Raw genomic sequence first — 14,707 nt, 5'->3', positions numbered from 1 at the left:
CTTTATCATATTTGCAGGCTCAGTTAAAGGATTTTATCTCCCCTTTCTTTATATAAAAAGAGAACCTCTCTGATATTTACAGTGATTCTCAGCTATTTGAGGGTCATTTTCTGCTCTTGGAAGAAATAAGATTGGCTGAAAAGAGCCAGATTACAGAAGGAAAAAAACAGAACTGTACCAAGGAAAATACATAATGCTCCTTGATACTCAGAGAAGACATACTGACTTCCAGTAGTTTTACTGAAGTATGTAAAGTCAATAGAGTGTTAAACTATCAATTATCTTAAGCTAAGTCATAAGCCTTTCTTCAGTAATGTTACATATGTTCGCCATGGACAGGTTATTATGTTTGCCATGGACAAATGATTCAATAAATTTTTTTAAAAAAAATTACAGAGAGTAAACCACATTATCCATTTTAAATGAAGAAAATATATGAAAGCCACTGCAAAAGAAACCACCATGTCTGAGTTGAAAGTACCACATCCCCCAGCACTTTAAAAATAATACACTTCACTTTCAAAGAAAAAAATAGAACTGTAACATTTGATTGTTTTAAAAATATCACTGTGCTGCCTCTATGAAACACCATCTTGGCCAAGCATATGGAGAAATCAAAGAATGTCATATATAATACTACCTTCATGAGAAAAATCAAGAACATATATTCTCATTTCCAGATCCCAAGATGGGTTCCTATAAATCCCTCCAAGGGAAACCTATCTCAAACTACCATGAAAATTTACTTCCAAGGTGATTCTCAAAGCCTCAAGTTAGGAATCATTTGAAGTTTCCTTGCAGGTTCAAGTGTGTATAATGAAAATGGCAGGATTATAGTTTAAGCACCTTTTTCTGCCCCCAGAACTTTAACCCTGGGAAAGCTCTAGAATTATTCAGGTCTGACTCAAATTCTGAGATGTCTAAAGGAGAGTCAGTCAGTACTTTCATTTAACTGCTCTGAATAGAACTACATCAATTATTTATACTATCCTCCTTCTTCCTTAAAGAATTTGCAGTATCTAACACAGTAAGATAACAGATTTCTAAAACAACTTACTATTTTCCTGGGATTCTATATACAAAAATTCATCTTGGATTTTCACCCAAGGTCTCTTTTACTCAAGTACCAAAGGACTTTTATAAGTTGGTCCCATCACAGCTTGATTCCCAAAGGAAGTATTCTATTGAGACCCTAGCAACCAGAAAGCTAATGTCACAGCAAAATTTCAACTATCATACATTTAAATCCAATCCTTCCATATCCAAAATGAAAAGGCTGTCATTTTTTATCCTCCAAAAAACAAATGAACTGTTGTTCTTTTTCTTGAACTAAAATACAATATCAAGTTCAAAATTTAACATCAGGAAATCAGAGATAACCTCTTCTCTTACCTCTACCACCGTGGTTTCTGCAGCTTTGCACATCGGCAAGTTGAAATTCCGTGCACTTTTCCTACATTAGGGGCCGGAGAAATAAGGAAATGGGCAAAGAAGATGACGTATAAGAAGTGCCTCTTTCAGCTTCAAATATAGATTAAAAGAATTTCTGTGAACTAAGAAACAGTGAATCTTTTCAAAAAGAGCATATCATGTTTTCCATTACAAAGTTTTCTAACTACTTCATAAATAAAAACAATATGATACCCACGTCATTCAATTGCATAGTTTTTTATGGAATTGAGGGAAAGAGGAACTATTTTTCATATTTGACATATAGATTATATATACACGGAAAAATAAAATGGATATCAATAAATCTGTTTACAGCTAATTTCCCTAAATCTTTTAACCAGGATGCCATTTGGTTTCTGTATTTAAATATTTCACCAAACTCATTCTTACGAAAAAATTAAGAAAAAGTAGCAAGTGCTTCACATGAGAAGGAACAGTAATTATATTCTCTATTAAAGAGAAGCTTATTGCTGAAATTAAATGAAACATTCATTGGTAATTTGTGAGTCACCTATAAAGATCATTCTGGAGAACCAATTTCCAACAAAACTTTTGAAAGTAAGACACACACATCAGACCTTGAGGTATAAAAATTTCAAAAAGGTGCCAATCTTGCTGATGGTTTTGTAATCTTAAGTTCCTAAATTAATTTACTTCCAAGGTGATTCTCAATTTATTTTTGTTTCTGAGAGCGTGAGTTGATAGAAAAATTTCTTTGGTAAAAGGAAATAAGTTACAGCTGTTTTACTAGTGCTTTTAGGCCACCAATGTTTATTTCACTTGGATTCAAAGACAGGTGTAAGGACAAGTGTGTCCTTGAGAGCAGAGTCCTGTGTACTTTCACAAGTTATTCTGTTGGATTCCACCAGACAGCCAGCGTCAAAAGTTTCAAGGGCAGACTGGCCAGAGGTGAAGACACACAGGGCTCTCTCACTTTAACAATGGCCTAGATAGACCTCTAGGTCCCACCTGTCCCACTAAATATGAAGGTTGTCCTAGAAGTCAGTATCTTAAGAATCTAGGTCACTTGACCATTGGTGATGAGTGCTCTCGCATCAAAGTCCAACATTCATTTCAACCACAGGCATGGTCTGTGCTTTGAATGGCCCATGTGCAGTCTTTAGATACAGGAGCCAGGCAACAGAACACAGGATAAACTCATGGAAATATTTTAAATAATTTCCATTTGCTACTATACAATTTCATTACTCCATTTTTAAAAAGCAAATAAACTTTGTAAACATTACACCAAAGTGTCAAATATGGTAGACATGACACAAAACGTCCTTTGTAATTGCTAAATTTAGTTGCGATTCCAAACACTGGTTGAATTCAAGAAATCAAATGTAGTATTAACATTATATGTTCTTCAAAAATGAGCAAAAACAACATGAGATTGATCACTGAGAATTTAATTGTGTTTGCACCAAAGCTGCATTTGATAAAGATAAAAAATTGCTAACTAAAAGGACTAAATGACAATATCATGAGAAAGAAAATTATTGCTATAGCCTAACAAGTGAAGTCTTTAATACCAAACATTTTGGAAAACTTAAAAAAAAAAAAAAAACTTACACGTAGATTAAAAGGTGGAATAACTTTTTTAAAAAACAACTATATAATCTATAAATTCAAGATACATGCATGCACAGGGTAATAAAAAGATCTTAAAATCTGTTGAGCCTATATGGCTTAATATACACGGCAATCAAGATAATGAGAAGGAAAGTTTAGCATTATTAAGGTTAATCAACTTTTCAAACAAAATCTTTCATAAGCATTTTTTAGTAGATACCAATAGGAATGGAAAAGAACTGACCTCAGTAATTAGCAACGTCAATCTAGAATATCAAAGTAATTTAGGCATTTTAAGACAATGCATGTAAATAACAATATCAAAATTAAACGTAATCATGTGCTTTTGTCATGTTTTCTAAGCATGTCAACATTGTAACTTGTCTTGGCAAGTAATATAAGCAGGGAAAAATTAATTTCTATGTGATTCAAATAGTTAACAAGCAGCATAACATGGACTCTCACAAATCAGATCAGACTCCCACGAGTACACCATACCAGCGAGACTGCGCAGCAGCAGCTCTGCACACACGTGTATATACACATACATGTGGACGTGTTTGATTTTAAGCCATTTCTTAAGTGAATTTTCAACTATCAAATACAAAGGAAATATAAAGTCACTCAAATACACTGTATTAATACTTTTTAAAACCATGACACTACCTGAAAATTACGTTTCCTGCTCTGTCTGCCTTCCAGGCTTTCACCAAGGCAAAATCTCCTGTAATTGCTTTCTCTAAAACGAAATGTCGGTCATTAAACACTCTCACCTGCAGGAGACAAAAAGAGCATTGTCAGGTATTTGTACAGCTCTTATTTGATTGGGATAATGTGCTCTAATAAAGGCAGATAAGAGGGATACAAACTTAGCCAGGGAAGGTTTCTCAGAAGGAAAGGAATCTAAACTGAGGCCTCATGGATGAGTAGTGATAAGCAACAAGGACTTAGCCATAAGTGGTAGAAGGGGGAATTGAGAGAACAGTATGTGTAAAGGCTCAGCGACAACAGAGAGCTTAGTAAATTTGAGGAACTGAAGGTTTTGTATGCCTGAGGCATAGGCTGTATGTGTTAGCATTCATTTTATTACTTGTGTGCATAGATTACATATTGAACATGAAAAATAGTCCCTCTTTCCTTGGACCCCAGAAAAAAACTATACATAAGTTGTAAGAAGTGGACAATGTATCATTTTTATATATGAGATAGTTACAAAAATACATCCATCTCTCCTAATTAATTTATCAGCACCTGTTGAGATTTTAATGGGGATTCCTAGAATTTGCAGATTCATTGGGAGAGAACTGACATACATCATCTTCCCACCCGTGAGCATAACATATGCCTATATTGTTTGAAGTCTTCTTTTACCTCCTTCAATAGTTTTATAGTTTCCACCCCCGAAAAGCTCTGTATAAATTTTTAGGTTTAGTCACAAGTACTTCAGTTTCTGATACTACTATAAATGTTATATTTTATTCTATTATACCTTCTCTTCTGTCATTACTGACCTAATGGAATGCTATTGATTTTTGTTCGTTTATTGCCTTTAATTCTACAATGAACAGGGAGTTGGTGGAGAAGAGAAGCAACTTAAGGCAAAACTATGCCATGGCTTCGGAACCAGCGTCAAAGCTGTGCTCTATCCATCACAGTACAGAGTGGGGGCCATTCTCATTCCTACTGCACCCCCTAGTGGACAAACTGCATGCATTTTATAGAAAGCTTCAGTAGAAAGCTTGGGTACATTCACTTTTCTTTAACTGGTTTAAAACAGAACCCTTTCTTAAAGAACAACTTCCTTAAAGACATTATCCAACTTTCCTACTAGAAAAGATTAGTGAATACATAGAATCACTGAATAATGAGGGTCTTATTAATGTGAACTTAGATAAATTTTATAAAAGATATTTATAAGCTGCACGTCAACATACAGTTTCTTAAAAGAATATTATGCTTTTCAAGATCATTACTGTAAACATCAGTGATGATAACTGAATATTTTACACACAGATCTAGAAAACTACATATAGATCTAAATACATGCTAACCCAGGGCAAAATAAAAAGAAAAATAACTGGCTTTTTTCTGTTCTAGTTATATAATTTCCTGATGGCTCTACACACTAGCAGATGCTAAGTTAGCTATTCTAAAAATTTAAAAGAAGGGAAGAAATTGATTTTGTCAAACTAGCTGTTATAATCACTTGAAAGAGTTGTGCATTTCACGGTCTCCACTTCCTCATCTTCTAGTCCTTTTTTCAATCCACTCCCATCAAACTTTTACCGCTCCAGAAAAATCCTCTACTCCCAAAAAATCACTCTTTAAAGTCACCAGTGACCTCCATGTTTTCAAATCCAATGGCAGTTCTCAGTACTCTGTTACCCTACCTCTTAACACTCTGACACGCCTGATCACTCCCTTTGTAAAATGTCCCGTCCTTCGAAACCAGGAATTCCGTGGATTTCTGCTTCGCTCACTAGATACTCTTTCCCATTCTTCTTTCCTGTTCCTTTTCCTCTTCTCGACCTTTAAATGCAAAACAGGTGTTCTCTCTGTTTTCCAGCCCTAGCCACTCGTCTGCTCCACAGATTTAAGTACTACATGCTGATGCCTCCAAAGTTCCTATCTCCTCTTGGAGACGAATGCACTTCTTAAATGCACCAAGTCTCTGACAGAGCTCTTTGATTACCCCATGCTCGGCCTGTCTCAGTAAGCGGCATACTCGATTCTTGTCTTTTATTATACCCCACAACAAATTCATCAGTTAATCCTGTTGGCTTTATTATCAACATTTATCCCGATTCCAACCACTTCTCTCAAATTCCAGTTACCACCTTAGTCTGAGCCACCTTACACTCCCACCTAGATGAGTACAATAGCCTCTTAATTTCTCTTGCTGCTTCTGCTCTTGACCCTCTATAAAAAAAGTCACCTCCCAACAGCTACAAGATGCCAAAATGTAACTCAGATCATATCGCTCCCAACAACTTTCTTTTGGCCTCCTCACACTCAGTAAAATCTAAACTCATTTGATCTGGCTCCTGTCTCTCTTCAACCTTCAATCCTACCACTCTCAGCCTCATTTACTCTGTTCCAGTCTCACTGCCCTGCTGTTACACACACAGGGTAAGCCTGCCTCAGGAGCTTGTCCTCCTTCTTCCTTCTGACTAGACTATGACCCTATGATCTTTGCCCTGCTCATTCTTCTATTTCATTCAGGTCTCTACCAAGTATCACTTCCGTAGAGGGGTTTTCCATGACTCAATCTGGAATGTGACATCACCTCTCTGGCCAGCGAGCTCTCTCTGCCCTTAACCCTACTTGACTCCCCATCACAGCGCTTTCAGCATTGACATCTGTGTTTGCTTATTCATTCCTTTGTCAGTTCCTCCCCTTCTTGGGGGACTTGGTCTAGATCAGGGATCCCCAACCCTCGGGCCACGGACTGGTACTGGTCTATGGCGTGTTAGGAACCAGATCGCACACTAAGAAGTGAGCACTGGGTGAGTGAGCAAAGCTTCATGTGTGTTTTCAGCTGTTCTCTAGCACTAGCATCACCTCCTCAGCTCCACCTCTGATCATTAGGCATTAGATTCTTATAATAGCACTGGTCCCTGGTGCCAAAAAGTTTGGGGACCGCTGGTCTAGATCGTCCTTTTTCTACCATACTTAGACCAGTACCTGGGAAAGAGTAGGACTTCAATAAATATCTGAATTAAGGAATTCACTCACTTCCTCTTCCTACGATAAGCAAGAGAAATAAAGAGCTAATAAGAATTGTTTCAGGATATTATTTGTCTATTCTTAGGGGATTCAGACAAAATTACGAAACTACTAGATTCATGTACCTGACTCCAGGCAGAAATGAACCCAGATATTCAAGACAGATTCTAGTCTATCCTATGTTTTCCCAGGAGAAGTAATGCTTTAACTTCTAGCAAACTCTCGAAGTATTAGCCCAATTTTTCTGGGCATCTTTATATTGCTTAGATTTATTTTAGTAATTAGACTCCTGTCTTTGACTTTGTCAAAAACTTTTTAAACCTAATTAGGCAGTAAAGAAAGAAGCAAGATAGAATATAATAAATGTTAATAAAAGCTTTCAGTCAATATAGTTCACCTTAAGCAAAAACGCAAAGCCCCAGATGGAGGACACTGCTCAAGACAACACTGAACAACACCTCACGTTCAATCATCTTTTGTCCCCTCAAAACGTGGAGATACAGAGCTAACGTGTCTATAAGTAGAAAGGTGATAAGAGATCATCCCTTGATTCTAAGTTTTCACTTCCCTAGAGATAAGCTCAGCGCTTCTGCAACCTGTGTTAACTTTCTTGAGCCATGTGGACAGAGAGAAGGGAAAGATTCTAAAAACACAGTAATGAAATACTGGCCTGTGTATTTTAAAAACTGGCTCCAAGCTGAGTATCTCAGATACCTATATCTAAAGTTCTATTCTCTTCTAATATGTGAATGAAGTTAACTAGCATAAAGGTACCTCATCCTATCCAGCACTTTAAATAAAACTCGGTCTAAAGCTCAAGTGTGTCCAGTATACAAAATTAAGAATAATGTGAGGAGATAACGAATACTCTTTTTTTTTCTGCTATGTAATTATAACTGTCCCCTGCTTTTTAAGATTATAGACAAACTTGTGATTTCCTTGACTTCTTTCCTTCCTTCAATCACATCCAGGCAAGGCCTGAGCATGAAGTTTAATATCATACATATCAGAGATTTACTCTATTTTCCAGGTAAGCTAAATCAGCAATTATAAAGGCTCCTAATGTTAAAATCTACCCATAAAATTAGTTTGATAACTAATCCTGACTCACACATCTTATATGAGTTACAGGTTCTTTTCTTTTCATTTATTTATTCTGGTTTCTCTATGTGATTTTAATTACTAGTAGATACTCAGCTTTAGCCTGAAATTTTACCTAATATTTATGTTAATGAATGACAATGTTTATTCTTACAGAGAGGTGATTTTACACCTCTTTACTCAATGAACCCACCTGGAATCCCATGCTGGAAGAGGTGTCCTGGTGTTACCTGGATGAGAGAGCTTCTTACCTCTTTTGGCTCACTGGCAATGGCAATGCTGCCATCTTTGTTGTATTTGATCGGTATCCCTCCTTCTTGCACCAAGGTCCCATACCCTGTGCTGGTGTAAAACGCAGGAACTCCAGCCCCACCTGCACGAATCCTCTCTGCAAGTGTGCCCTATAAGTGAGTGAACAACACTCCATAAAAAGTTAAGTAAGCACACTTCTATATGCAAACACAAAAACATTTACAGATACAGTTCCTACTCTCTAGAGGTTTCTCATTCTAAACAGTACCAAGCATGTATTTTGGTGTATTTCGCTAACAGTGAATGCTATGATTAATTTAAAAAAATTACTGCCTCTCTAGATAACAACCTCTCTCTTCTTAACTCACATTTAAAATGTAACTGCTTATTTATATAATCATGTTTTTAGCTTCCACGTCTCTCACTGGTTTCTCGACATCACATTCTACATCAGTCTATTTGTAATATTTTTGAATCAATTTTCAAATCTGAAGTATGTAACTTCAACTATATAAATGAAAAAAAACATTAAATTTTGTGTTTTACTATGTGCTACATGTATGTCCTGAATCCTATCATTAGTAACAAGTGATTATTTTATAACAATAATGAAAAATGTTCAAATTTATTTAGAATTTATTCTAAACCATTCTCACAAATATTTTATCTACTATATTATCTAAGTAAGAAAAAATCCAAAGTTAGGCAAAGAATACAACATATAGGTAAATCGGTTTTTAAACGCCAGGAGTACTTCAAATTTTATTTCAAAGTAGAAACAGCTCTGAACAAATTTTCTTTGTTTCTTCTATTGACCATCTCCATCCCCCTCATAGATACCAGTCATTTTAAACCTAATTTCCCTAGCTCTCTCCCACTCCCAGCTGCCTTTCCACCCAGTTTGCCCATAATTCTGGCCCTGAATGTTCCCTGACATCCTCCCTAACACTGAAACCTATTGTTATGGTCTAGCTACATCATGGTCATGGTCTAGATAACTGAGTGGCTAATCAATAATAAGAATTGGGTCAGGTATTAATGGCAGTGCATTCATATTATCCTGGTCTAAAAACAATTCTCTACTTTAATGGGGGTCTTTAAACACTAAACTCAAAGAAGGGACTAATCGTTGGCATTTCAAACATTGAGTAATTCAAGTACACAAGATATCCTGGGGAAGAAGAGACTTGTGGCAGAACTGAAAACCTTCCAAAAAACTACTTTTCTACTCTATCCAACAAACAGAGATGTATTGTGGGTATTTTAACAATGCTCACAAAAATTCAACCATCAAACAACCATAAGAACACCCCTAATTTAACGTGCTTTTTATGTCCACCCACCCTGAATACTTCACTCCTTCTGGGTGTTTGACTGGGCAAGGGCCTGAAAATAGAATATTTCTGCAGACAGGACCTCTGCAGGTACCACCAAGGGGAGTCCTAATCCCCAGCACTTCATGGACACTTCTTCCTGGCTCTCAGGATGTAAAACAAGTTGCCAGTGCCAATGTTCATTTATGTGCCACTAAGCTGTGGAGGGACTCACTAACCTCTTTCAGCTTAAAAACAGAATATAAAAGAAATATTAAGGAAGTTCCTCTCCCATATATATGCCCTCTGACAAATAAGGAGTAATGCAAAGATTTAAAAGGTTAATTTTCGATAGCTCCCAAAATTGAAGGATTAAGTATCTCTACCTACAATGTGAAGAGGAAAAGTACATGCTATGGACTAAACAATGCCCCTCTCCCCGCCCCCCCTCCAATTTGTACATTGAAGCCCTTACCCCAATGTGACAATATTTGGAGATAGGATCTTTATGGAAGTCATTCAGCTTAAATGAGAGCATAATGGTAGGGCTCTGATCCAGTAGGATCAGTGTTCTCATGAAAAGAGACCCAGAGTACTCTTTTGCATGTGCATGCAGCCTGCGTGCTCCCACTCTCTCTCCCCCCACCTCTTTTCCCACCGCCACCTGCCACCACCAAAAACCAAATCAGCCTGACACCTGATCTTGCACTTCCCAGATCCCAGAACAATAAGAAACAAATTTCTATTGTTTAAGCTACCCAGTCTGTGGAATTTTGTTAAAGCAGCACAAGCAGACTAACACCTTTTTCCAAACAAACAAATAAACAAACTTTAAATGAAGACTGAATAAATACAAAGCACAGAACAGTGCTGTGATAGCACAGGTGCCAACGCTGTAGAGTGATCAGGTGTGACTATAGAAGACGCTATAAACCTCACGTAGAAAGAACAGGTCCTCCACACGTGTTCTCTCTAGACAAGCATATGCTGTGATTTAAATACTGAAGAATCTGTATGAAATTCTGCTACAATACATTATTGCCAATTTCGTGAAGTCAGTAGTGATAATATTTTCTGTTCACGAAAATGAAGCAGAGTAGTGGGCTTGGCTTTAAGCCTGTCAAGACCAACACACACATCCCATAGACCCTTGTTTTACACAAATGCCTTCAAAAAGTCTGCATTTCTCTATGAGAAACTCTTCAGTCAGTTAGGAGATGGGGGAGAAAATAAGTGGAAACTTGCTCGATTAATGTCAGTAATTGCTTGCTTTGTTAGTGACACCATTTCCCGGGACACCTGAGCTCTGATCCCAGCACGTACTCTACGATGGAACTGGTTTTACTCTCCGATGGCTTCACTTTCCTCATATGTCTCAGCAAAACCAGATTTATCACAGATTTCTAATTCTAAGATTCATAGGAATTGAGTTTTAGGACAATCCAGAAACATTTCAGCAAGCCCTTTTGCGTGCTTCCAGTGTAATACACATTATAATGTGAAACTTAAAAATTTATCCCGTAGCCTAGATATTTTTATTAGAAATACTTCCTTTTTCAGTGCATAGCAACAGAAAATATTACACTTCCATAGGTGTGACCCACAAACAAATTTCTTTGGTTTGACAACATAGCATCCTCTCTGCCTTACCTCTCTTGCACAAAGAAATTTCTACGGGGAAAAAAAAACGATAAATTTTAAAATAAATGAGTATTGTAAAAGAAAAGCAGAGAAATGTTCTTACTTGAGGTATCAGCTCTAATTCTAATTCACCAGATAAGTACTGTCGTTCAAACTCTGCATTTTCTCCCACATATGAAGCAAGCATGCGTTTTATCTGCTTGGATTGAAATAAAATACCCAGGCCAAAGCCGTCGACCCTAGAAGGAAAATGCAAGCAGCTTATAATCAAAGGAGCATCTGATAGAACACTAACATCACTTATAATTTAAACCACAAAATTTTATTAATTTAAACAAATCTTCTCTACTAGGCATTTAGTCTGCATTCTCTCGTGGTCCCCCACCACCAAAAGAGCCTTGCAAGGTGGCTCTTCTTTTCCTATTTTACAGTTGAGGAAAACAAAGCTCAAAACGTTAGTGATTTTTTCCTAAGATCTTGGGTAGTAAATGACATAGCCAGGACTCAAACCCACATCAATCCCAGAATTCTACCCAACCCCTTTCATTCTTTCCACTGCTCCAAAGCGACACTAGGTTAGAAGATGAGCAAAGAGATGGATTGGTCCTTGTCCTATGTCTTAGAGGTATATGTAAATGCAATGGCAATGCCACTGTCCTCACCTGCACTGACCCCAAAGGAAGGTTTGGATGGAGAAATTCTCTCTGTCCTAAAAAGGGGGCAGGGGCATTCTTATATTCAAAAGAGGAAGAACAGCAGACTCTTACAATATGGACTCAAATTATAAATAACTATGAACGTTTTCCCTATATCATAGATATTTTACTCAAGAAGATTCAAAAATTTAGACATTTTTAACAAAAAAAAATCAGGAAATTAATCACAAATTAGTGAAAAGTTTATAGGTAGCAAGAACAACGTTATATCTGTTAAGTTACTTTAATATGTCTATTAATGTCGAGTTCAATTTATTCTTAGAAATGGTGCATGTAGTGTTGGCTTTATTCATTAGGTGAAAGTCTCTAAGTTTGTGCCTCTCTTATTTATTTGTATTCTTTTCAAAGCTAAATACACCTAACATTTCAAGCAAAGACAATGTGACAAGACAGGTTAATAATTGAATATGTACCCATTTTTAGTCACCTTATCCCTCTCTTCTACTCAAGAATTTCAAATATACTTTAAACAACTAGATTTTAAAAAATTCTAAGATAATCTACAGCCATGCTGCTACCCTGAACAAGCCTGATCCCGTCTGATCTCGGAAGCTAAGCAGGGTCGGGCCTGGTTAGTACTTGGATGGGAGACCACCTAGGAAGACCAGGTGCTGTAGCTGGAAAGAAAAATAAAAAAAATAAGGGATCGTAAGCTGACAAAGTCCTTGCAATCTGTGAAGTCAACCAAAGGTTGTCTCGCCTAAAAAAAAAAAAAAAAAATTCTAAGATAAAAAATACTTGAACTTAAGTTGCAAAACTATTTTTAAAAGAAATGGTGAAAACCACAATGAGACATTACTAAAAGCATGAAAAAATGGCTAAAAAGAAGGAAATACCAAGTGTCGGCAAGGATGTGGAACAACCAGAACTCTCATGTATGCTGTGGGAAATATAAACTGGTACAACCACTTTGGACAAACTGTTAGTAGTATCACTTAATGTTGAGCACTCCATAGGCTATGAGTCAGTAACTCCAACAGGAATGTATACTTATGTTCACCAAAAGACATGTACAAGAATATTCATAATATCACTACTCATTATGGCCCCAAACTGAAGCCTCTCAAATGCACATCAACGTCAGGACAAATAAATTGTGGTATGGTCACAAAATGAAATACTATACAGCAATGAGAATGAAAGATCTACAACCACTAGCAACAATGGATGACTCTCACAGACAAAATGTTGAGCAAAAGGAACACAAAGAGTACATATTGAATTATTCCTTTTATATTAAGTTCAACATCAAATCAAACTAATAGATAAGATCAGCAGTAAGAACAATGGTTAACCTTGGTAGTGGGAGAGGAGAATATTGACAGGAAGGAGCATTTGGGGGTGCTTACTGGGATACTCGTCATACTGTGTTTCTTCATCTGGGTGTGCAGCCTGTAAAAATCTATCAAACTGTGTATCTATGATATGCTCACTTTTCTGTGTTACTCTATATATTATGCTTCAATGAAGTTTTTTGGAAGATAGAAATGCAATGATAAAGTCCAGAGTAACTCCCAGAAACAGAGGCTTCATTTATGATCTCTCCCTAAAATTCCTTTAGTGCCCGATGGCTTCTCCCCTATGAAGCTGTGTCATCTATATGGTTCATTCATCCGATAATCATTAACTAAGTTATTACTCTACCCTAGAGCTGGCATGGCAGGTCCTCGGCCATGAGCAGCTCTGAGATTATCAAGGAACAAAAACACACAAAATCTATAATTACAACAGAATTAGAGAGAGAGATGCTAAGAGGAGTCGTCTGCACGAAGTGGGATGAGAACACTGAAGACCGAAAACCCAAGAGTTAGAGAGGAGAAAGAGGCCAGAAAAGACTTACAGAAGGTGACACTTCAACAGACTTATAAGAAAAAAAAGTCTTTGAGAGTAGAGATGCGGAAGTGATGAGGGAAAGTGACAGACAGGTAGCTTTGCAGTGTACAAAATGGTGTGAATGGGCTCAGTAAGTTAAGTGTGACTGGAATATGGACTGAAAGCAAAATCAAGTCAGGAAAGGCAGAAGGCAGGCCAGGCTGTGATCTACCCTGATAGCCATACCAAGAAATTAGGATTTCGTCCTGAAGGCTATGGGAAATCTGTTGACCTCACAGGTCGAAGCCTGCCTCTCCACCTTCACATTCCCACTCCTCCTTGCTCTTTTTTTTTTTCCGTAGTACTACAACCATCTAACACATTGGAAATTTTATTTATTTGTTATGTTTACTACTTATTGTCTGCATCTCCCCACGGGAAGGCAAGGCAGGGAACCTGGCCCATTTCGTTCACTGTTGTACCCCAAGAACCTGGAAGCACATGCAACACACAGGGAGCACGGAATAAGCATTTGTTGACCATTTGTCAAATGAATTTACTGCTCAATTTCACTTTCCTCTTCCTCACTGGCTCCTCTCTAATAAAATGAAAATCACCAAGTCCTCATGCTGATATTTTCTATTTGCCCCTCGGGATCCATTCTGCAACCTCCAACCCGCCCTATGCCTGGGTTGACTGACCTCCATGGACTGAATCACAGGGCTCCCTCGCCCTCTGGTTTCTGACTGGGTTCAGCTGCTCCCAACTGGGTTCAGCCAATGGGAGGCACCATCAGGAGGATCAGGAGGTAAGAGGAGAATAATGACAGGATCTGTATTCCCCTGGCTCTCACCCAGGCAAGCTGCAGCACACTGGGTAGTCCTCTGTATAAAGCTTTCTATCAGTTCCCTCCCCTCATTCCATCAGGCCTAGGGCTGGTGATCCTTTGTCACTAACTTCAGAGTTCTTCAATACTCTGTTGCTTTCCCTCAGTCTTGACCATTCCTTTAAAGAATCCCTTGGGTAAACCTCAATTACCCATTGATATCCTCTAGATCTCTGTCTAAATTAAGTCATAACAATAAAATAATCCACAAAGATAGATACAATCTATTTGCT

At 37.5% G+C, this 14,707-nt stretch overlaps 1 protein-coding gene and 1 pseudogene across 1 annotated transcript in view; one reads left to right on the top strand and one right to left on the bottom strand.

The window, feature by feature from the left end:
* OXCT1 (3-oxoacid CoA-transferase 1) overlaps positions 1 to 14,707 on the bottom strand; it is a 118,878-nt gene that overhangs the window by 93,858 nt on the left and 10,313 nt on the right. The window contains exons 4-7 of the mRNA XM_011370677.2: positions 11,164 to 11,299; positions 8,106 to 8,255; positions 3,694 to 3,800; positions 1,393 to 1,453 (exon numbers count right to left, since the gene is read on the bottom strand). Coding sequence (XP_011368979.1) covers positions 1,393 to 1,453; positions 3,694 to 3,800; positions 8,106 to 8,255; positions 11,164 to 11,299 — 454 coding nt within the window. The remainder of the gene's footprint in view (positions 1 to 1,392; positions 1,454 to 3,693; positions 3,801 to 8,105; positions 8,256 to 11,163; positions 11,300 to 14,707) is intronic.
* LOC111746027 lies at positions 12,275 to 12,396 on the top strand (annotated as a pseudogene).

This window comes from Pteropus vampyrus, unplaced genomic scaffold, assembly GCF_000151845.1.
Source record: "Pteropus vampyrus isolate Shadow unplaced genomic scaffold, Pvam_2.0 Scaffold172, whole genome shotgun sequence".
In the NCBI taxonomy this organism is placed as follows: domain Eukaryota; kingdom Metazoa; phylum Chordata; class Mammalia; order Chiroptera; family Pteropodidae; genus Pteropus; species Pteropus vampyrus.
This window is presented reverse-complemented; position numbering and strand designations above follow the sequence as displayed.